This window comes from Sus scrofa, chromosome 17 (genome assembly GCF_000003025.6).
Source record: "Sus scrofa isolate TJ Tabasco breed Duroc chromosome 17, Sscrofa11.1, whole genome shotgun sequence".
NCBI lineage: Eukaryota > Metazoa > Chordata > Mammalia > Artiodactyla > Suidae > Sus > Sus scrofa.
In genome coordinates, this window is record NC_010459.5 from 57163159 (window position 1) to 57187305 (window position 24147).

Consider the following 24147-nt stretch of genomic DNA (forward strand, 5'->3'; position numbering starts at 1 on the left):
GGGAGCAGCGTCCACTCCAGGCTCCGGACGCTGAACTGATGGATGTTATTGCAAAATCGGACTCGGAATCAAATCAAAATAGTCCCCCTCTCCGATTCCCTGAGAATGTTTAAACTCAGATCCTGGAGTCAGCTGGGATGCGCCAACAAATTTCGGCCTCGAGAATTAGCGACTTTTCCCTCGCAGTGAAAAAGCTCAATTAGAATAATAGGGCCAATAATCGTGAATTCGTTTCTTTAAAAATTGTCCGTATTGCTCTTTGTTTACCAGTTTGGGTGGCAAATACATATTGTGGGGAGGGGCAGCGTTTTTGCGGAAGGAAATTTCGTTTTCTGCCTGCATCTGCGGAACGGGGGTGCTCGCCTCTCCGGCGGGGATGCCTCTACCGCGCCTCTTTTTCCCTTCCCCTCCTCGCTCCCTCCGCCGATAGTGTTCGGGCCCCGCACCCCTTTCCTCGGTTGAGTGGAGGCTTCTAAGTGCCTGGCCGTCGGAGGCAGCTGCCTAGCCCGCGCTGGGCAGGGTAGGGCAGGGCAGGACTGGGCTGCGCGAGGGCACGCTGGTCCCCTCCTCTCCCGCAGCGGCAACTGCCCAACCGTGGAGATGGAGCTTCGGGCGACAGCGGCGAAACGCCGTAGTTCCAGAATTCAGGGCCGGGGCAGACTCCCCAGAAGGCCTTCCCTCTCCCATCCCCTCGGAGGAACGCGGCAGCACTGTGCCCACGTCGTGCGTGTGTGTGGGGGGAGTCCTCTCTCGGGGGGACTGGGACTCCACAGGCAGGTTCCCGGTTTAAACCTAAATCTCCTTGGAGTGGGTGTTTGGGACCTTTTTGGAAATAAGGGGACCTCGGCTATTGTGACATCCCCTAAATCGGAGTCTCTAACTACCCGTGACAACGTCTTCTGGAGGACGGGGGGGGGGGGGGCTCTTCGGTGCTTGGATCCCGGTCCCCAGCTCTGCCATCCCGGGTGTGTGCATGTGCACGGTAAGGGCGACGGATGCAAGGCGTGAAGGGGGACCCTGGCCCGGCAGGTTTGATGCAGTCAGCGAGGTGCCGTCCACGCCACTCCTCTCCTCGCCCCCAGCCGCGTGGGTCTCTGCGCTGCGCCCGACCGGGGTGCGGGGCGGAGCTAGGCTGGGACTGGCTGGGGGCAGCCCCGCCCGGCGCCCGGGCCTTCGCGCCGGCCCCCGGGGAGGAGTTATGATAATTTCCTTCTCATTAAGGCGCCTGGATCCCCGGCTACCGCCGGGACACAGAGTGCTGGCGCGGCTTCCCGGGTCCCCGGCGGCAGCCTCTACACCCGCCGCAGCATCTACAATCGCAGAGCCGCGGATGCGCGTCCAGTGACCCGGACAGCTAGGCCCGCGCGCGGCGGGGGCGGCGGCAGACGCCTAGCCACCGTGACCCCAATTTTGGATTTACCGCTCGGGGGGTGGGGGGAACCTGGATTTAACTGGCGATTGTTTTGGGGGACGCCGGACGCCATGTTGTGGAAAATAACCGATAATGTCAAGTACGAAGAGGACTGCGAGGTGAGCTGGGCGCAGGGGCGCAGCTTGGCCCCGCCCGAGTACAGTCCGGAAGGCGGGGGCCACTGGACCGAGGTCGGGGGCGAGGGCGCAGGAGCGGCGAACAGGCACCCACCGCTTGCCCCTCGATGGGACAGGGTCCTCTTTTCCGGACACCCCCTAGTGCGTTTCTCCGGGGTCCCCTTCCTGAGTCCGTCCTTTTCCTAAATATCCAGTTTCGGAAACCGGGCCTGGAAAGAGAATGGCAGATCCCACCCGCAAAGCTTACCGGCTGGTTTCGCGAAGCAAAACAGCCCTTCTTCCCGTTTTCTCGGAAGAGTGCCCGCCCGATCTACAACTCTTAGAGGTGGCTTTTACTCACCAAATCTCCGTCCAAAGGGGTCGGGCGAGGCGACCTGCCGGCGACACCTTTGAGGAGTCTCTTCCGAGGCGGGCTTGTCACCTGCCCCGCTACCCCCTCGGGGAAATGAGAAAACCGAAGTTTGGCTTTCAAGAGACGTGGGGGCTGGGGGGGGGGTGCTGAGGCCAGATGGGGCCGTAAGCGCTCGGGAGTGCTCCAGCCTGTCGGACAGGTTGAGCTAGAGTTTCGGAGAGTGGGAGGGAGGGAGGCGGCGAGCGGGAAGAGGAAGAAGACGCAGGCGGCGCGAGGCGTGCGCCCGGGCCCTGGGAGAGTAGAGCGATGGCTGCGGGGACCCGGGAGAGCCGCGCGCCCTCGGGACCTGGAGGGGCTGCCCCTGTTTGCAGGCCCGGACATCTCCGCTAGGGGGCGACGGTGTCCTATCTCTCCTGGCTCCCGGCTACCCCTGTGACCCCGGGAACACATGGCGACACGTCCTTTAAGAATTAAGTCGGACAGCAAAGGGGGGGGGGGGAAACGTGTGCGGGAAAGTTTGCCCAATTTTCAGGGTCCTTTATTCGCCCTCTGTGCCCGATTAGTGGGGAGAGTGACGGTGGCCGGGCAGGCCCTTCTCACTTATCTACCCGCTTTGGTTGGGACACAGCTACAGGGAGGGCAGACCTGGCTGCGGCGGGTTCCTTCCCGTATCCCTTGGGCTGCGCTGCCTGGCAGGTCCTACTAGGGAGGGTCTCTCGCCCGGAGGTCTTTCTCCTGAGGGCGTGGAGGGAGGGTCCCTGGGGCGGGGAGAGCGCGCACTTCCTGAGCTGCGCGCATTATCCGCGCCTGCCGCGGCTTCCCCATTTCTGATTGACTGCGCCGGCATGTGCGGGCTTGTGAGCGATCGCGCGCTGCGCTGCCTGCAGGCTTTCGCCCAGGACCCCTGCCCCAGCTTCTCCCGGCCCAAGGCCTGGGATTCGGACTTGGCGCCTCAAACTGCCTCGGGCGTCAAAGCGCCCAGACGTTCGCTGCCGGCCCCCGAGGGCGCGTTTCCCCAGGTCTTCAGCTTCCTTTCTTCGCGGTTGACAACGAAATCCCCGGGGCACATTGCTCCTTCGGGCCTTTTGGCCCGAGGGCAGGCCCCGCGGGTCGGGTCCGGGGCGGTGCGGTGGGCCCGCGGGGGCACCGGGCGCAGCGCGGCGGCTGCAGTCAGTTCGCAGGAGCGGGGTTTCGTACTAACCGGGTCTGCGTTTCTCTGTCCCAGGATCGCCACGACGCGAGCAGCAATGGGAACCCGCGTCTCCCTCACCTCTCTTCCGCCGGGCAGCATCTCTACAGCCCCGCGCCTCCCCTTTCCCATACTGGAGTCGCCGAATACCAGCCACCGCCCTACTTTCCGCCTCCCTACCAGCAGCTGGCTTACTCGCAGTCCGCCGACCCCTACTCGCATCTGGGAGAAGCGTACGCCGCTGCCATCAACCCCTTGCACCAGCCGGCGCCCACCGGCAGCCAGCAGCAGGCCTGGCCCGGCCGCCAGAGTCAGGAGGGAGCTGGCTTGCCCTCGCACCACGGGCGCCCGGCCGGCCTGTTACCCCACCTCTCCGGGCTGGACGGCGGTGCCATGAGCGCCCGCAGGGAGGCCTACCGCCGCTCCGACCTGCTGCTGCCCCACTCGCACGCCCTGGACGCCGCGGGCCTGGCCGAGAACCTGGGGCTGCACGACATGGCTCACCAGATGGAGGAGGTGCAGGTGAGCCCCTGGGCTCTGGCCCCCTCCTGCCGGGACCGGTTTGCCCCACTGCCTCTCTCTTGCCCCCGCCCAGGCTCCCCCGAACTTAAAGGACACTTTGTCGTTTCTCCCCCAGAATGTCGACGACCAGCACCTACTTCTGCACGATCAGACGGTCATTCGCAAAGGTACGTGGTGAGCCAGAGTCCTTTTCGTCCTCTGGTGCACACGCCCTGCACGGGTTCTTAACTGTGCCGTGAGGTTCTGAACTGGGCCAGATGGGGCATTTGGTATCTTGGGACATTATACGAGCCGTGGAAGGGAAGGATGGGGGGGACTCAAGACACAGACGGTTTAGGAGTGAGAGGAGAGGACCCTTCTCTAAGGTCTAAATGGGAAAGGATGCTCAGAGACCCCTCAGGCGCTGCCCTCCAGGCCGGAGTTTGTTATGCCCAGTTTCTCCCTTGGGAATGTTGCTCCTTGAATTGAGTGTTTTTACAGCCTGCTTCAGCAAGTCTCCGGAGTGAGTTAACACTGATTTAATTTGAAAAACAACTCACCAGTGCTTTGGTTGAGTTGGTTCTGTGACCGTTTTAACTGCTGAATGGCTTGATGTGATTTTATTTCCTATTTGGAAGATGCACTGGCTAAGGACCCTTAACTCTGACCTGTGACCAAACGTTGGAGACGGTTTGGGCGACAAAACCTACGGCCCCAAAAAAGAATCAGGCTGGGTGATCTGTTGGGTTTATGCACGATGAGGTGGGAGGGATTTGGAAAATTGGATTACTTGGTGAGTGAGTGGCTCATGAAATTAAGTTACATACTGCCTGGATTACCAGTTGGGTTGTGTTGGGAGATGGATTAATCCTAAATGAAAGGTAGTTACGGTCTGTGACTTGATTAAACTGTTTGGAATCAATGGGGGAAAAATGGGTTTTGAAAAAACCAAAAATCACCTCAGAAAATAAAGTGCATTTCCCAGTAAACTTAGCTGTTTGTATTTTAAAACGTACCGTGCGTGATCAGCTGCACTGAGAGATTTTGGCAAATGGTCTGAGTAAGGTCCTGCGATTTTGGGTTTTTGGATATTGATTTTGGGTTTTTGGATATTCGTTGAGCGAGGGGAGAGAAAACAGATTACCATTTATTTAGTTGTGAAGCAGCCTTTCGAAAATAAATGTTGTCATCGAACCGTGGCTTGAAAAGGAAACCCTCCATGAAAATGAACCCCTCCCCCCATGCTTGGGATCTTGGCTGATTAACTTCCCTAGGTGTTAAGTTGTGAATTTCCTTGGATTGGATTATCTTGGAAGACCATGGCGTTTTTTTGTTTTTTTTTTTGTTTTTTTTTGTTTGTTTTTTGTTTTTTTAAGAATTTGGCAATTTCGAGGCCAACATGCAACGTTATTTGTTTAAAGTGCGCTTTCGGCTCTGGTTAGTGGCTGAGCCAGGTCTCTTTTGCCGGGACTGCCACGTCTGATCTTCATTCACAGGTCCTATTTCAATGACCAAGAATCCCTTGAGTCTCCCTTGTCAGAAGGAGCTGGTGGGGGCTGTGATGAATCCCAGCGAGGTTTTCTGCTCCGTCCCTGGAAGACTGTCGCTCCTCAGCTCTACATCTAAATACAAAGTGACAGTGGCTGAAGTCCAGAGGCGACTGTCCCCGCCTGAGTGCTTAAATGCCTCATTGCTGGGAGGTGTCCTCAGAAGGTACATGGGCACACATTCTGGACATGGCAGGTGGGTGGCTGGGGATGGATCATAAAGGACCAGGGAGGTATTTTTAACATTTCTGTAACTTTTATACCTAACACTGAATTCTAATTCGCTCGGGGAGTTTTTGTGCAGTTTCTTTTCTTTCCAAAAGTGCCAAATGTAGGAGGAAGTGCTAAAACAGCGTGAACAAATCATCATTTGGTTAGAAACTGATTCCATGTATGAAGTGGTAGCGTCTGTATTTGGGGAAGCGTTGCTCCACGGGGCTGGTTCCCCCCGGGGAAGTTTTGTTTGGGGGCTTCGGCAGTTTCCACAAGTGCAAACTGATCTGCTCCAATACAGCTTGCAAGGTTCTGTGATTTAGGGGGGGAAAAAAAAAAACCCGTTGGTGATGCTAAGAAAGATTTTTTTTGGCTTTTGCAGGGATTAACTTCTTGTATCACTTGACTATGAGCCACATCATGTAGACGGGTCTTTGACAGATTTCTGTTTTGTTAGCAGCATGTTAGGCATTTGGAATTTGAAAGTGTGGTTTCCTAACAGTACCGTTTTGGCCTTTTTGGTTCTTTTTCTTTTTGATCAGAGCCAAATCTAAAAACGGTGGCCGGTCCCTGCGAGAGAAGTTGGACAAAATTGGCTTGAATCTTCCAGCCGGGCGACGGAAAGCTGCTCATGTAACCCTCCTAACTTCCTTAGTAGAAGGTCAGTGGGGTTTTTCTGTTTTTGTTTTGTGGTGTTCTTAGTGCTGTGTTGTGTCTTCAATATTCCCCTAAAGAAAAGCTTAAGAACAGCCCTTAGTCGCAAGTAGAGAGACATGAAGGCTGCTTGCCATGAGTTCATTACAATGAATCACAGTAATTTAATCAAATAAGTTAACATTTACGTATTCTCCTCTGGGTCTCCAGAAAAATCCTTGTTCGAAAGAAATGGGTTTGCCTAACCTAGGACCTCATGTTGTCTTGTTGGGCGTTGAGACATTTCCAGTTAAATGAACCAGTGTTTTTTTAAGGATGCAATCGATCGCCTGGTACATTTTTTTTTTTTTTCCTCTCTTTTTTTTTTTAAAGAGAGCTGGTTATTGGGGGGAAGCCTCATCTCAGCTGGTTTTGTAGCTGTGGAATATTGGGATAGTGGTCCGTGGAAAGCCCTGTATGCAATGAGACTAGCTCAACTCACAATCGCTTTGTTCATTTCCCCCATCCAAAAAAAAAAAAAAGTAATGGGCCCCGCAGATGAAGCCCCTCTCCCCAATCCTACGATAGTTAGGATGTGACATTTCAGTTTCTTGAATGGGCCTGCACCCCTATCCTGGAAAGCAGCCAAGAATGCAATACAGCCTTTAAGCGGGGGGAGGAGATGTGAAATAATTATTTAAAAAAACAAAACAAGCTCATTGTTTCTGTGCACAGGAAAATGAGCTGAACATGGAGAGGCTTATCCTGAAGGCTGGAGCAGCCGCTAGCACCTTGCCCAATGAGCAGGGCCCCGGGCCTCGGAGAAAGGCTGGGGAGCCAATGAGGGGTGATCTCCTGGTAGCCAGGCAGTCTTTTGAACACTTTCTTTCCCTGGTCTAAATGGTGCTACTTCGGTGCAAAAAGAGACTTGGCAGGGCCTGATCTACCTTTTAACGAGTGTCTTTGGAGGTCAGGGCAACGAGAAAGGAGCTGCCTGCTAGATGGGGGGCAGCTGTCGTGCATGGAGAATGGTGGGTTCTGCAGGCATACGTGGCTCATGAATGCCATTCTCCTAGGTTTTCTTACCAGCCAGGCAGGGGTGCTTGAATGAGAAAGTGTGTGTCAGGACAATGGTTCTCAGATTCTGATTTAGTGATGGAGGGGTGGCAGGGGGCACCACCATTTGGGTTTTTGTAAAGCTCTAGCAGCCCCACATCTTGGAACGAGAATGGGCACTTTCGGGTGGCAGATGACCGCCCCTCCTCTGTGCCTGCGGTAGCTTGGAGAAGGGGGTGGTTAGTCCAAGTCAGTAGTTAGGGTTCCTCCCATCTCCAACAGGAAACCCTCCTGCCTCTCTTTCAGGAAACATTCTGCAGACTTGCCCGCACCAGTAACAGGGCGCCTTCATTTCAAAACAAAGTTCCATGTCAAAGACTGTGTCCCATTTCATAAAGAAAAGTGACAGTTTGCTTTTTGGTCAAACGTGCTCTTCTCAAATTTTTGTCTTTTGCACAACAATGCTGTTTTACGATCAAGAGAAAGCATGGGGAGTGCCCATTGTGGCACGTTGCTGTGGCTGTGGCATAGATCAGTGGCTACAGCTCTGATTTGACTCCTAGCCTGGGAACCTCCCTATGCCATGGGTACGGCCCTAAAAAGACCTAAATGAATAAACAGAGAAAGCATGGGGAGTTCCTGTTGTGGCTCAGTGGTAATGGATTACCAATTATTAACCAAGAGGATGTAGGTTCGATCCCTGGCCCCGCTCAGTGGGTGAAGGGTCCAGTGTTGCCGCGAGCTGTGGTATAGGTTGCAGACACAGCGCGGATGTGGTTTGGGCAGGTAGCTGTAGCTCTGATTCAACCCCAAGCCTGGGAACTTCATTTGCTGAAGGTGTGGCCCTAAAAAAAAGAGAGAGAGAAAGCATGGGTGTGTCAGTAATCTGCTCAGTTTGGGTAGAGGACTGGTTAACAGTACAGTGAAAAAATGGGGGGTTTTGCCCCCCCCCACACATTGTATGATTTCACCCTCTATTCCTAGAGGGTACTCTCCCTAGGAATAAGCAGAGTTGTTCTTAGCAGCATTGTTTTCCCTGTGTGTGATTTCACTTTAAAATGCACAAATGGGAGTTCCTGTCGTTGGCGCAGTGGTTAACGAATCTTGACTAGGAACCATGAGGTTGCGGGTTCAATCCCCGGCCTTGCTCAGTGGGTTAAGGATCCGGCGTTGCTGTGAGCTGTGGTGTAGGTCGCAGACACGGCTCGGATCCCGTGGTTTGCTGTGGGTCTGGCGTAGGCCGGTGGCTACAGCTCTGATTCGACTCCTACCCTGGGAACCTCCATATGCCCTGGGAAGCGGCTCTAGAAAAGGGGAAGAAATAAAAAAGATAAAATGCACGATGACTGGTAGACCGATAGATTGTGCTGGAAAAAGGAGGGAAGGGAGAGGGTGCTGTGGCGACCGGAGCCACCCTAAAGTCTGTGGCCCTTGGTGATTATTCTAGGTGAGGCTGTTCACTTGGCTCGGGACTTTGCCTATGTCTGCGAGGCAGAATTTCCTAGTAAATCCGTGGCAGAGTATTTAACCAGACCTCATCTCGGAGGACGGAATGAGATGGCAACTAGGAAAAACATGCTGCTGGCCGCACAGTAAGTATCCAGATGGGAGAGTCTGAGGCCTTAATGTTCGTGCTCTGACCTTGAAGTTGAGGGGCCAGCACAGTCCCTGGTGCTCAAGAAATTCTCCTTAAATAAGTTAGGGTGTTGAGCACAAGGAGATGGCAAGAGGGGCTTCATTTGAAGTCAAATGCCCAATACAGTCACTTTGGGGTAGGTTTTAGAAAAGTAAGAATAGTTAAGTGTGTTGCCCACAATGACAGTTTTGAGCTGCTTAGTTTTACTCAGCTCAAAATAGTTAAGCCACCCTTTATGGTAGTTTGCCTGTCTTACAAAAGTGTGTTGAAAATAATTGATTTTACCACATCCAGTCGAGATCCATCATGTGGGAGTTTCCCCTCTTGGCACAGCGGAAACAAATCCGACTAGGAACCATGAGGTTGTGGGTTTGATCCCTGGCCTCGCTCGGTGGGTTGAGGATCCAGTGATGCCGTGAGCTGTGGTGTGGATCACAGATACTGCTCGGCTCTGGCATGCCTGTGGCTCTGGCGTAGGCTGGCAGCTCCTATTTGACCCCTCGCCTGGCAACCTCCATTTGCTGCGGGTGTGGCTCTAAAAACAAAAAGACAAAAAAAAAAAAAAAGATCCATCATGTGCCTCCTGATAACAGGATTCTTTTGTTTTTTAAATGTAACACTCAAAAGTTCTGTAATAAGCTCTAGGGGGGAGAGAATAGATATATGTGATGTGTAACTGATGCGCTCTGCCGTAAACATGACGCTAATACGATGTAAATCCCCTGTACCCCCCCATGTCCCCCCCTAAAAAGTAATTGGGATGCATTTGTAGGAAACATGGGCAAATTAAATGTCTCAAACACTGCCTTAACACAGCTGAGGTATTTCTCGTGGAAACCAAGAGTAAATCGATTTTAAAATCAGGGTAAATGAAGCAGAAGTAAAGTGGGAAATAGGGCAAAAGCGAGTGCCGCGAGCCAGCCTCTTGCGAAAAGTGAGTTTCAGGGAAACGAATTCAGGGTTGTCGTCCACATCGCGTCTAGGAACTGGTCTGCATCGCAAGTGGCTTCCCTCAGCATCCTGGGCTGCAATTCCGACCCCGCCTCTTTGACCAGACCTGCTGACCTTGGCCCGTGCATTCTGGCCGAAATCCTTTTATCTTTTCTAATTGCAGTGTGGATTAAAGGAGCCGTTGCTTAAAAAGTTTTCAGTTCAAGGCCTACCTAGCACCGAGTAGGTGCTAAGTGCAGCAGCTGGCTCTTGGTGCTGGTTTCAAATCTTAATGGGGTTGTCTAGCCAAGAAGGCCAATTGCAGCCCAGGTATCCAGCCCCCAGTGGTTGGTCTCTGTGCTCTTCGCCTGTTAGGGGCTAGTTGAGCTCACGTGTGTGTGTGTGTGTGTGTGGACTGTCTTCACAGGCAAGTGTGTAAAGAATTCACAGACCTTCTCAATCAAGACCGAACGCCCAATGGGAACAGTCGGCCAACCCCGGTCCTGGAGACCAACATCCAGAACTGCTTGTCGCATTTCAGCCTGATCACCCACGGGTTTGGCAGCCAGGCCATCTGTGCCGCCGTGTCTGCCGTGCAGAACTACATCAAAGAAGCCCTGATAGTCATAGATAAATCCTGTATGAATCCTGGAGACCAGAGCCCGGCGGATTCTAGCAAAACCCTGGAGAAGCTGGAGAAGCACAGGAAGTAAAAGGAGCCTGAACGAAGGGCGCTAGCGTCTGGAAGGGAAAGGACTCCACATCCGTTTGCCACCAGGACAGCCTGGATCCCCTCCTGCCCGGGGGACAGAGTGCACTGCTCACGTTCCGGTTGAAAAGGCCTCCGTCGGTTTCCAGATCTACACGTGCCCTCCTGGATTTCCTAGTATTTCTCTAGCGCTGACGCCTCTCCGAAACCCTGGACTGGACGAGGTTGAAGGTGACCAGTGTTGGTTCTTGACCCATTCTGCTTAGATTTTTTTTTTTTTTTTTTTTTGGAACCCTGTTCTTCCTTCCTCTGCAAGTGGTGCTACAAGTTTTTCAAACTTTTAGATTTCCCGGGCTGAGGAAGACACACACACACACACACACACACACATACACACACACACACTCAGCTGTTGAGATATCAGTTGTGATTCAGATCAACAGTCACTTGCAGTGTTAAGGTGAACGTACTGATGAAGCTTCCTTAGACTCTCACACACTGGGAGGCAAGGGTTGTACCCGCTTAGCAACCGGTTCATAGGTGGTATTTGACACACCTTAAACCCTTGCTCAAAGGGGCCCTTCGGGTATTAACGAAACTTGTAGAAACAAAGCCTGCTGATGATTTTATGTTTTTCTTAAAAAAAAAAAAAAAAAAAAAAAAAAAAAAAAACTTTGAAAATTAGCTCTTCAAATAGGAGATTAAATTCTCTCTCTCTCATTTTTTGCTGCGCCCATGGCCACATAAAAGGTCCTGGGCCAGGGATCGAACTCGCACCACGGCAGCGACCCAAGCTGCTGAAGTGACAATGCCGGGTCCTTAACCCACTGTGCCACAAGGGGAATTCCAAATAGAAGACCCTTTGAAATGACTGGTTCCTTTAAGGTACGGAAGCTTTATTTTGCATATTTATTTCACATCTTTGTGTTTTGAGGAAACTTGAAAAGGGCAGGCATGAAGCTTTTTTTTTTTTTTTTTTTTTTTTTTTTCTATCTGTCCACCCCACGTTCTGGAGGAGGCTCTATGTTTTGAGAAACTGTGTTTGAGTGTACAGAGTTTATTTATGCATAATTTAATGGGGTCTGTAAATATGGGTGCACTTCTTATGACTTTTTGAGAAATGGGATTCGATTTTAATATTGACTTTTAAAGGTGACGGGGTAAATCTAAGATACATCTTTAGGTTTTATTCATATGTACACAGGGTATTAAGAATTATGAGGATCCTGAGCTCTGTTTCTCGACTCCGGAAGACACTATTTCATTGACTCTGTTCACAAAGCAATAACTTTGTCTCATTTCTCTTGGGCTGACGCGAGGATGAGTGCAAGGTACAGCGCATGGGGGTGAAAATGGAGTTTGGGAAGTGAACTCCTTGCCTGTAAAACATTCCCAAAATAATTGCTGTGTATATGAAACCTGTATAATAAAAGTATTCTCGATAGAAGCTGTGAAAGTCTGATTGTAGCTTGATGCGTTTTTTTTAATCATCTCTCAGACAAGTGGCATGATGGCAGAGCCATTTGATGGTTCGACTGGTGCTGAGTTAACAGGCCTGAGCAGGAGAGCTGTGTGTCAAGGGACATTGGAAGTTTCGTTTTCTCTCCCGCGCAAGACTGCTTGGCTGCGCCACGTCACGCACTCGCTGGGCCTCAGCTATGTAGGTGCCATCCTCGCCACACGAGGGCTGTTGGGAAGTGTGCGAGGGAGGCTTGATGGGCAGTTAAGAGAGGAAGGGGGTACAGTGCAGTTGGGAAGATCTCATGTAAGGCTGCTCTGTTGAGAAACGCTATACTTTTCTGGTCAAGCTGCCATCTCGAAATTTTGAGAATGGAAATAGGAGGATTGTTGGTAAATCCTTGGGCCTCCCCTCCTTGGGAGGAGCTGGCCTTCAGTTGAAGGCAAGCAATAGAGCTGTTGTAGGCTCTGGTGTTGGCAATGAATGGGTGATGAATGGGCATTCGCCATCTTGGGCAACAAGATCCTGCACAGGGAGCCAAGGCATCCTATTCGTTTTGTCTGCTGGGCACCTCAGGGGTTCAGCCTCTGGACGTGGGGAACAGAAGAGACTGGCTGGGCTTCTGTCCTTACTTCACGTTGGCCAGGATCTTGGGTGCACACCGACAGTCCTTGATTTCAAGTTGAAGTGGCCTGGCATATCCTCCAGGAAGTGGTATGTTTATAGTTTGGCATGAGTGCCTGGGCTTCAAAGGGAATTGGGAGCGAGAGGATTTTCCACGTTGGATGAGGCTGTTGCTTCAACTCCAGTCTCATAACCCTTAATTCATAACTCTATCAGATGCCCAACAATTCCTGATCTGCTGTTGGCACTGGGTGTTATTAAGTCATTTAAACTCTGCCAACCTAATACTTTGTTCTTGGCAGCTTGTCCTTGGCCACTGAACGTTCCCATTAAGTTGGATTTATCTGGTTGATATGTCAGATCACAATTGATTTGCTTTAGAGCAGCGAAAAGAGGTCTCGCATTGGCAGTTATTTCTCAATCAGGACGTGAGACGTTGGGTGTCAGGAGGAAGTTATGGGGGGCTGAGGGCCGAAGGAAAAAGGCCTAATTTTCTTATCAGCATCTTAGTTTGCTTTCGGATGAGAGCCTGGCTTTGAGGAGCTGGGCTGAGCTGCAGTGCAGACAATGTTCTGGAATCACCGCAGGGTCAAACGAGGAATGAGGTGAGTCCCTGGCAGGGCTTATGCCTCGCTCACTGTTCATCAGTCTTTTTCCCTCGCGGCCCACTGGACACCCACGGGACAGCCACCAGCTTCCTGGGTCCAGTGCATGGTAACAGCTTTTTCTTCCCAGCTCTAAGCAGAGCCACGAAGAACAGCCAAGCCACCCTAAGGGGTCCCAACCAAAACCTTGACTGCCTTGGCCCTGCCCTCAAGCTCTTTTTTTGGGAGAAAAGTTCTGCTGAGGACTTTTCCATGGTTCAGCCTGAGGCGGGGCCATCAGATCAGGAGACTGTTTCCTGGGGGCCAGGGTGGTTTTTGTTTCAAGTCCGGTGTTAGTAAGAATTACTTTTCTTTTTCCTTTTCCCCTTCACCCCGTGCAGTTGTCACCCACTGGTTCTGGGACAGGTTGGGCTTGTTTTCACAAAGGCACACGATACTGCTGAAATCTTGGCCCTCTGGGGGAAGAGATGAAAACGCTCTCTCTTTTTTCCCGTTTTCACGAAAGGAAAAGCCCTCATTGTCCGGAGGCACATGTGGTCGGTCTAGAGTTCATTCATTTATGTTTTGGCGGCGCCCAAGGCACAGAGACATTGCCTGGCCAGGGGTGGAACCCACGCCCTGGCAGTGACAACGCCGGATCCTTAACCTGCTGAGCCACCAGAGAACTCCTAGAGCTCATTGATGAGAGACGCCTCAGTGGGACACTGTCTGTTGACTGGATACCTGCCCATCTAGGTACCTGGCATCTTGAAGATGCCCACCTGCCTCGCAGACACCTAAAAGAGTGTCTCTGGCGGGTCAGGGGAGGGTGTTTTCCATAGTGCCACGCGGTTGTCTTATCTCCCACGTGCACACAATTTAGTCTTGTGTTAGGAAAAGGATGATTAGTCTGTTTCTCATTTGAAACGATTCCATAACAACCATTTTTTTCTCTTCGGGGGTCTAGGGTCAGGGTGAGGTTTGAGACCTGAAGTTCCTGTATTTGGATGTTAAGAAACGAAACAAGATAAGGTCTTGGATGGGTGAGAGACAGAAACTCCTCCTCCTCTCACGACTTTGGGGTGGCGGGGGTGCTGGAGTCCGCTGCCTAGTTTCCCAGGGTACGTGTTGGTTACCAGCTGTTGTGAATTCCTGTCCAGGTTGTTTTTCCTTCCTAGGACTTCCTTGACGGACGGTGGGGTTTCCTTCCCATGAACTCATCCTAAGTTAAAAAACTCATTATATCAGAAGTGTATTTAGGAGTTCCCTGGTGGCCTAGCAGCTATGGATCTGGCTGCTTCACTGCCGTGGCTCGGGTTTGATCCCTGGCCCAGGAACAACCACATGCCATGGGCGTGGCCAAAAAGCATGTATTCTCCATCTCCCATACCACCATAAAATGATGTATTTGGAGTTCCCGCTGTGGTTCAGCAGAAACGAATCTGACTAGTATCCCTGAGGATGCGGGTTCAATCCCTGGCCTTGCTCAGTGGGTTAAGGATCCAGTGGGTTAAAGATCTGGTGGTGTTGTGGCCGTGGCGTAGGCTGGCAGCTGATTCGACCCCTACCCTGGGAACTTCCATATGCCAAGGGTGAGGCCTAAAAAAAAAAATGTATTTAATTCACCTAACTTACCAAACATCATAGCTCAGCCTCGCTTACCTTAAACCTGCTGAGAACACGCAGATTAGCTTACAGTTGGCCAAAATCATCTCCTGCAAAGCTTGTGTTGTAGCGAAGTGTTGAACCTCTCTGCGGTGTGCTGACGACTGCACTGAAAGTGAAAACCGGATTGGTCGTCCGTGTCCAGGATGGTTGTGAGGGCAGCAGTCGTGGACCCCCCACCGGCAGCACGAAAGGGTTTTATTGGCCCGGGAACGGGGCAGAATGCAAATTCGAAGTATGGTTTCTCCTGAACGAGTATCACTTGTGCACCAACATGAAGCTGGAAAGTTAAGTCAAACCATCGAAAGTCAGGGATTGTCTGTATTTTTTTTTTTTTTTTTTCTCCTGTAGCTGTGGCATAGGGAGGTTCCTGGCCCAGGGATTGAATCCAGGCTGCAGCTGCCCCACAGCTGCAGCAATGTTGGATCCTTAATCCACTGAGCTGGGGATTGAACCAGCACTGCCACAGAGACAAGCTGGCCAGAGTGGGAACTCCAGGGACCATCTGTATTCAGTCTTTTCCTTTTGCGGGGGTGGGGTGGCGAGGTGGTCGTTTAATCTGCCTTCCTTTGCAAAGCAGGTGGAGGACCTGGGAAAAAGCTGCCAAAAAGCTACGAGGGGAAGAGCTGAGGTTCCTTTAAGCATGTTTTCCAGGTGAGGGAGCTTCCTGTTTATCCCTGGCATGGCAGTGACCCTTGGCCAGTGCCTTCTTGAGCTGCCTGAGCTCAGTGGGCGGTGGGGCTTTTCCCCTTGGTTGGAGATGAGAAAGATTTGCTTTCGAAATTGCCTTTGCTGCGGTGCTCTCCGCAGGGGTGGCTGGTGCTCCTTGATGATCTGATCATTGTTGACTTTCCTTTCTGGGATCTTGGATATCTTGAATTTCTCTTCCAGTCTCCGGTCTCCATGTGCTTCTCTGAAATCCACAGGTCACCACACTGGGAGGCTGGGTGACCCTTGGCGCCATCAAACCTGACCCTTTCCTGCTCCAGCCAGCCAGGGCTGGCATCATGCCCAAGGGCCAGTGATGGGAGGTGGAGCAAATCTCTGGCCAATAGTAGCATGGAACATAATCTGCTGCAGAAACAAACTTGACCTCATGATTTTTACAAATTACTATTACAGGTGGTTCCCATCGTGGCGCAGCAGAAGAGAATCTGACTAGGAACCACGAGGTGGTGGGTTCAATGCCTGGCCTCGCTCAGTGGGTTAAAGTTCTGGTGTTGCCCTGAGCTGTGGTGTAGGTCACAGACACAGCTTGGATCCTGCATTCCTGTGGCTGTGGTGTAGGCTGGCAGCTCTAGTTCCGATTCGACCCCTAGCCTGGGAACCTCCAAATGCTGCAGGTGCGGCCCTAAAAGGCAAAATAAATTTAAAAAAAAAAAGAAAGAAAGAAAGAAAGAAAAGAATCTGACTACAGGGGCACAGGTTGCTGCAGAGGTGTGGGTTTGCTCCCCGGTACAGTGGGTTAAAAGATCCACCATTGCCTCGAGTGTGGCCATTAACAAAAGGAAGAAAGATGGATGCTTTTCCTGCTTGTTTCTTCTTAACAACTACGTTGGTGTGTGGTGCTCTTTCCTGGGGGCAAGTGTGTTACCTGGCGACCTGATCTTTCAGCTTCTTGGGGAGAATTCATCCCACCATCACTGTCCAAGTCAAATCCTAAACCTCAGAGGTTCAGTTCACGTCTTCTTTCTACTTGTTTCACTTAGCTGGGTTTCTCTGGGTATCCTCCCAGCATTGACCAGTGGGGACTAAACTTGGCAAGAGGTACTTGGAAGGATTAAATATGGAGGTCCTTTTGTTACCTTTATTCCACTGAATCAGCAACTCTGGGTCTAGGAATCTATGCTTTATTAAGAACAAACTTCCGGTGATCTTGATGGTGAGCTGAGTTGAGGAACCACTGCCTTCCAGGATCTTCTGGTTCTAGCATTTTATTGAGTCACATCTCTTCGGGATGCTCTGTGTCTTCAGTATCTTCTCCAGGTGATGGGCTCCTGCTCTTGACTCAGATGCACCTAGTGACCACAGAGCACTTGGGACTGTGATGGTTCAGTTGTCTGGCTTCTCCAGTGGATGCTAAGCCCATAATGGCAGATACCGAGTCCATCTTGCCCCTCTAGAGCCTCACCGCCCCATCGCCGGATCAATGCCAGCATGGGGTATTTGTTCAATACAGTATGTTGAATCTTGGAGCGGGCTGGGTTGAGAGTGGGGTCTCGGGTGGTCCCTGCAAACAGTGCTTGGCCACAGAGGCATCCAGAATGACCCATTGGAAGGGGTTTCGTCCCCTCTTCTCCTGAGCTAAGCCAGCACCATGCGGGGAGTGTTTTCTTTGAGGGACGATGTGTATTGGATGAAGTAGGCAGTGTCTCTTTCTACACACTGCCTTTTTTCAGGGTCTGAAATCCGTCTTGTTATGCTGGGGATTTTGACATCATTCTTGGATACTGGGAGGCAGCCTCGTCCTGCTCTCACTCTCCATCAAGTTGGGGTTAGTGAGACTTAACCCTGGTCTGAGTTTGAGACGTGGCTGAGGTAGAGAGCTCTGTTCCTGAGGCGGAAAGGCCTGGTTGGGATCTGACTCAGTTGCTTGATGCTGTGTGGCCTTAGGCACGCTTCTTCACTCCTCTGAGCCTCCTTTGACTCAGCTCCAAACTGGGGATTTGATGGTTCTTCCATGAGGACATTGGGAAGGTGAATGAGTTGATAATGGACCACAGGGTACTGCATCTTGCCTGGTGCCTGGTTAGTGCTCCAGGAGTTCCCTGGTGTGCATGCTGGGTACTGGGGGTGGGGGGAGAGCCCTTGGGAGCTGATGCCTTTTGTTCTGCAGCTGGCAGGACAGGATACCCGGTTGGATGGGAATATCTTGAACACTTTTCAAGCAGATGCAAACTACACAGAGTAGCTTCTGGAATTTGACAGCTCTCCTGGGTCCCAGAAACCCGGAGAAGGGGCTGTGGCTTTGTGTCCGCTGAATGGCCCACCAGCCTCCTGGGCAGTACACTTGGCCGACTGGATGGGTTTCATGCTGATGGAGGTGAGAGTAGCAGCAAGATACTGGGTTGCTATCCCTGTTCCAGCGTCCTATCCTCTCCTCCCTGTGCCCTCCCCCGAGGTGGGCCACCACTGAGGGCTCAGGGTAGGGCTCAATTTCACCCAAACTTGCCCCAGGGGTTCCTTTTCCACAGGCTGGTCGGGCATCATGTTTGGCCCGAGGGCTTGAGACGGGGCTATGACTTTTCCCCAGGTGGCATTTGATGATGCCTGGAGACATTTCTGGTTGTCAGGAGTCGTGAAACACCCCACAGTCCATAGGAAAGCCCCCACCCCCACCCTCTGAACAAAGGCTGCCCCAGCCCTAAACCTCAGCTCTCCAGAGGTAGAGAAACCCTGATCTAAACAGAGAACATTCTGGAAGCATTGCTGACAGTGTTCGCAGAATTTACTTCCTCGTGGTGAATTATCGTCTCATTTTTCACCTGATGGGATTATGTAGTCTAAGATGTTTAAAAACAAATATGCTTTACTTCGTAATGTTTACATAAATGAATAGATGTTAAGTAAATACATAAATAGATGTTTAAATAAGTGAATAAAGGGAGTCTGTGCAAAAACCCCGAGATTGACAAAGACATGCACCCTCTGCAATGATTTCCCAAATTTTTCTTTTTCTTTTTTTTTAATTTTTAATTTTTTTTTTTTTTTTGGTCTTTTTGCTTTTTAGGGCTGCACCTGCAGCATATGCCATGGGTGCAACCCTAAAAGGACAAAAGACCAAAAAATAACGTAATTATTTAATAAATTTTTTTTTGGCTGCGTCTGAGGCATAAGGAAGTTCCTGGGCCAGGGATTGAACCCACATCACAGCAGCAAGGAGAACCACTGCAGTGACAATGCTGGGCCCTTGACCTACAGGGCCACAAGGGAACTCTCCCGTTTCTTTGTCTCTTTGGCCTGAAATACTGATTTTCTTCAAGCAGAGACCCTGATTGAACCGCTGACATGTGTGCATATCCTTTTCTACAAGACTGGAAAAATGCAGTGATGGAAGACACCAACCATTTAAGAAAATCTTCAGAAAGACAGAATTTTCTCAACTGTTTTCTTTCCTTTTATTTTTTATTTTTTATTTTTTGTCTTTTCTAGGGCCACACCCATGGCATATGGAGGTTCCCAGGCTAGGGGTCTAATTGGAGCTGTAGCCTCCAGCCTACGCCACAGCCACAGCAACGTCAGATCCGAGCCGAGTCTGTGACCTACACCACAGCTCACGGCAACGCCGGATCCTTAACCCACTGAGCGAGGCCAGGGATCGAACCTGCAACCTCATGGTTCCTAGTCGGGTGTGGGATCTCCGAATTGGAGGATGTTCTAATCGTGTACAGCCATGTGATGTGTATTACTTTTGTCAACAATTTTTTTTTTGAAAAAGGAAATTATTTGTGACACTTTAATTCATTCTGTCATCAGCTAGAACAAGTTAGCAACAATGGATGCGGAAGACAGCAATTAAAAGGAAACAGTTGAGGGGTTCCTATCGTGGCGCAGTGGTTAAGGACTCCAACTAGGAACCATGATGTTGCGGGTTAAGGATCCAGTGTTGCTGTGAGCTGTGATGAATGTCGCAGACACGCGTGGGATCTGGCGTTGCTGTAGCTGTGGTGTGGGCCAGCAGCTGCAGCTCCGCTTCCACCCCTAGACTGGAAACCTCCATAGGTCATAGGCAGGGCCCTAAAAGGCAAAAAAAGAAAAAACGGGGAAAAAAAGAGAAGAGTTAGTTTTCAGCTCTTTTGAACCAGCTCTTGGCACACTCTCTGGCCAAAAAAGAGAACCAAAGAAGAAGGAGAAGGGAGAAAGGAGAGGAGAGGAGCAGGAGAGGAAGGAGGAAAGAAGGATAGAAGGGCAGAGGGCAGGAGAGAGGAAGGCCAGAAGCCCCTCTTGGAGTCCCTCCCACCCTTTCGGGGGAGGAAGGGGGCTCCTGCACGAAGCTCTGCTCAGTCTCCAGCTCCACCTCAACTCAGGCTTCACAGCTCCTTTTGCCATCACTGCTGCCCTTCCCGTGGCTCATCTTTCCACCTGGAAGTTTTTCCCCTACTTTCTACAGCCTCACCTACTCACCTCTTCCTCAGCCTCAGCTCTCACCTTCTCCTGGAAGCATCCCAAGCCTGGGCTAGCTTAGGTGTCCTGTGAGTTCCCATCATACCTCTTGTCACTACCTGACTGTAGAGTATTGCATCTAGTATCCAGGAATAAATGAATACATTTATACCAAAATGTCACAGATTGCTAAGGTGAATCACTATCAAGCCATTTAGGGCATTCTCCCATCCTTCCTTCCTTCCACCCTCCCATCCGTCCACCCGCCCTTCCTTCCACCCTCCCATCCGTCCACCCGCCCTTCCTTCCACCCTCCCATCCGTCCACCCGTCCTTCCTTCCACCCTCCCATCCGTCCACCCGCCCTTCCTTCCACCCTCCCATCCGTCCACCCGTCCTTCCTTCTATCCTCCCATCCGTCCACCCGTCCTTCCTTCCCTCCTCCATCCGTCCACCCGTCCTTCCTTCCATCCTCCCATCCATCTTTCCAACCGCCCTTCCTTCCATCCATCCACTCACCCACCATGCTAGTCCCTGGATGTCCAACAATGAGCTAAAGCTGTCCTGGACCACTTTGCCGAGTCCACAGTCTGTGAGCAGAGCCAGACATCAGCCCAGCAATTGGATGCATATGTAGCTTCCACCTGGATGCTCTGCATGGGGAGAGAATGGGGAGCCCGTGGAAGTGTCGCTGCCTCTCTACATTTCACAATAGGTGGGCTTTAAGGGTGACATTTCCCGGCATCAGCTGCAGCTAGAGAAATTAGAGAAAAAAAATTTTTTTTTCATTTTCGTTTTCGGCCTGGCGCAGTGTTTCTGGCACTCTGGAAGTTGTGGCTACTCTGTTACATCTGTGAGAGCACAGCCTTCCCCACCTGTGCTCTGATAACTCCCTGCACTGACAGGTACTCTCAGGGACCCACTGCAGTTTTTATTTGGCTGACCTGCCCATGATGCCGGGGTGGGGGCATTGCTGTGTTTTATATGTCACTGCTCCTGTCTCAGAGGGGAAAATGAATGCCAAATGTAATTTGGGAAGGACGTCAGAAAGAAACAGATGGTCCTGCCTCCGGCAGGATGCTCCAGATCTCAGTTTGCTTCTCCACTAAGTGGGGCTTTGCCCACCCTGGTTGGCTGTTGGGCTGCCACTGGCCCTGACAAGGTCTCCAGAGCGTCCACTGTTCCTCCCAGCCTGCCCCCAGCCACCTTCACTGACTGCATGAGGGAGGCAGCTTGCTCTGAATTTGCTGGCGATCCAATCCCTGCCGGGTTGCTGTCCAGCCTCCGCTGCTTTTGAATGTTGAGAAAACTTCTCAAGGAGTTCCCGTTGTGGTGCAGTGGTTAATGAATCCGACTAGGAACCATGAGGTTTCGGGTTTGTTCCCTGGTCTCGCTCAGTGGGTTAAGGATCTGTCATTGCTGTGAGCTGTGGTGTGGGTCACAGATGCGGCTCAGATCCCGAGTTGCTGTGGCTGTGGCCTAGGCTGGAGGCTACAGCTCCGATTAGACCCTTAGCCTGGGAACCTCCATATGCCACAGGTGTGGCCCTAGAAAAGACGAAAAAGACAAAAAAAAAAAAAGAAGAAAGAAAACTTCTCAAGGCTCACCCTGCACATGGGTGTGGATGGATGGATGGAATGATAGGTAAATGCCTTAAAGATTTAGCACTTTAGGAGTTCCTGCTGTGGTGCAGCTGATTAAGGATCTGGCCTTGTCTCTGCGGCATCTTGGGTCTCATCCTTGACCTGCAGGTGCAGCCAAAAAAAAAAAAAAAAACTTTAGCTCTTCAGCAACTCTTGATCTTTCGTTAAAGGAAACATGATGGGTACGAAAGCGTCCTCGTTATTTATTTATTCAGCAAAAGTTTCTGAGTTCCAGTGATGGCAGGAGAAGGGGGGGAAGCCAGCATTGGCCTGGGGCTACAACAAAAGATCAAATAGAGACAAGCTCTCCGCTCTTAGAAGATGCTGGAAGGAGGCGACTTGAAGATAAGCAAGATCAGTTCCCATTGTGGCTCAGCGGTAACGAACCCAACTAGTATTCATGAGGACTTGGGTCTGATCCCTGGCCTCGCTCAGTGGGTGAAGGACTGCCGTGTTGCCGTCTGTAGGTTACAGACGTGGCTCAAATCTGGTGCGGCTGCGGCTGTGGTGTAGTCTGGCAACTGCAGCTTCAATTCCACCCCTGGCCTGGGAACTTCCTCAGGCTGTGGGTGTGGCACTAAAAGACCAAAAAAAAAAGGATCGGCCTCAGGTCAATGGGTAGCTACCACCTTTCTCCTCATTATTAGTGTAAACGGGGGCCCACAGGAGGAAATGCAAACGGCACAGAGGTGAGCGTGTGTCCCTCCCAGCTCCGGCTCCCTGGCGGAGGACAGATCTCATTACCAATTAGGTGTGCAGAAGGAGATATTTTAGGCACATGCACACAGTTACATGTATTCCTTTTTTAACCCAAATGGAGGTATTTTGTACACACAGTCTGGCACCTCACTCTTTTCACTTGATTTATCACGTCGATGGCTGCTTACCAGTTCATACAGAGCTGCCTTGTTTTGCAAGATGTCCTTTTGTGTGGGATGCACAGATAATTCATCCTTTCTGGTTGGGGATTAGGATGCTCCCAGCCTCCTGCTGTTAGAAACTAGGTGAGCAGATTGACTTGCAGATTTCTGAAACCAGGGTTGGGTCCCTACAGTCCTGACCAGGCCCCTGGGGGGCAGTGGGTGGGCAGTGCCTTAAGAGAGGTGTTGAGGGAGCCCCACGGAGGAGGTGAGGTGTGGACAGATGGGCGAGAAGGAGCCAGGGACAGAGCTCTCCTGCTGGCAGGAGGACCAGCGTGGCTGGAGGAGATGAGACCAAAGAGAGAGGGACAGAACCCTCACTGTGGGCCTTACTGGCCTTGGGAAGGACTTGAGATCCCACTCCTGGTGCTGTGGGAAGCCACAGGGGGCTTAGAAACATCGAGAAATGTGATTGGATTTATATTCAAAAAAATCACTTTCTGGAGTTTCCGTTGTGGCTCAGCAGATTAAGAACCTGACATAGTGTCCATGAGGATGCAGGTTTGATCCCTGGCCTTGCTCAGTGGGTTAAGGATCCGGCGTTGCCACACGTTGTGGTGCAGGTCGAAGACGTGACTCAGATCCTGCACTGCTGTGGCTGTGGTGTAGGCCGGCAGCTGCAGTTCCCATTAGACCCCTGGCCTGGGAATGTCCATATGCCACGGGTGTGGGTCCCCCCCCCAAAAAAAATCTCTTTCTGTGAAGAATGGATCACAGTGGGTGGGAATGGAAGCCAAAATCCCAGATAGTGGGCCACATGATGGGACAATCTGGGAAGCTTTTTTTTTTTTTTTAATAATAAGGATTGCACATGCAGCATATGGAAGTTCCCAGTCTAGGGGTCGAATCAGAGCGATAGTCCCAGGCCTACACCACAGCCATGGGGGATCATAACCCACTGAGCGAGGCCAGGGAATGAACCCGCCTAATCAAGGGTACCAGTCGGGTTTGTTACTGCTGAGCCACGGCAGGAACTCCATGGAGAACATTTTGAAGGGAGGGCAGGCAGAATTCCTGGGGGGCTGGATGGAGCTTGGGCACAGGGCGAAGAGCTGGGAGGGACCACGTAAAACTCCCGGAATTGGGCCGCAGCAAAACTGGCGAGATGGGAGAAGACTCTGATGCCTGCTTTGTGCAGCTGAGATCCAGGGAATCAGCATCACAGGGAAGGAAATCAAAGGGGAGCTTCTTTCAGCTGAGAGCCTGGTCACTGATGCCTCCGGGACGTGGTCCATCCTGGAGCTCCAGCCGGTGCCTGGCAGAGGGCAGCCTTCCACAGGTTCTGAGGCCCCACACCTCCAGGTGCCCGTCACGCTGGGAAGAGGACGCAGAGGCAAGGACACTGGGTGGGGCTGGCCTTGTCTAGTTCGGAATGAAAAATTCCTCAAGTTTTCAGAAGAGAGGAGGTGGGTTCTGGGCGAGCCCAAGGGTGGGGCTTATTGGCGCTTTATTGACTGTCAACAGTCAAAGGGGCCTTAGAGGTCATTGCTAAACCATTGATTTGGAAACACAAAAGTTGTTGCAAAGGTAAATTCCTTTTGGGCCCTTTAAATGATTATTTAAAAGAATTAAAATAAGAGCAGGTATTGTTTGTTTATCAGTTGTGTGCTACGGCCTAGGCCAAAGGTTTTATATTCATTATTTCATTTCGATCTTGGAAATAAACCCTTCAGGGAGACCTGTCATTATCTGTGCAGTAAGTGAGACTGGGGGTGGGGACCCCACGTCCCCTGGCTGTGATGGGGTCAGAGCTGCTTCCCTCCAACTCCGGGAAATGAGGCTGGAGACTCCCAGGGCCTTTGCACTTCCAGCCTCCAGATGAGAGTTGAATCAGCC

The 24147-nt window shown here is 51.4% G+C and overlaps 1 protein-coding gene across 1 annotated transcript; it reads left to right on the plus strand.

The window, feature by feature from the left end:
• Positions 1242-11765, plus strand: TFAP2C (transcription factor AP-2 gamma). The gene is given in 7 exon segments (NM_001123201.1): positions 1242-1530; positions 3126-3611; positions 3727-3778; positions 5087-5303; positions 5893-6011; positions 8487-8631; positions 10033-11765. Coding segments are annotated over 7 exon segments (1353 nt in total). The 5' UTR covers positions 1242-1482; the 3' UTR covers positions 10319-11765.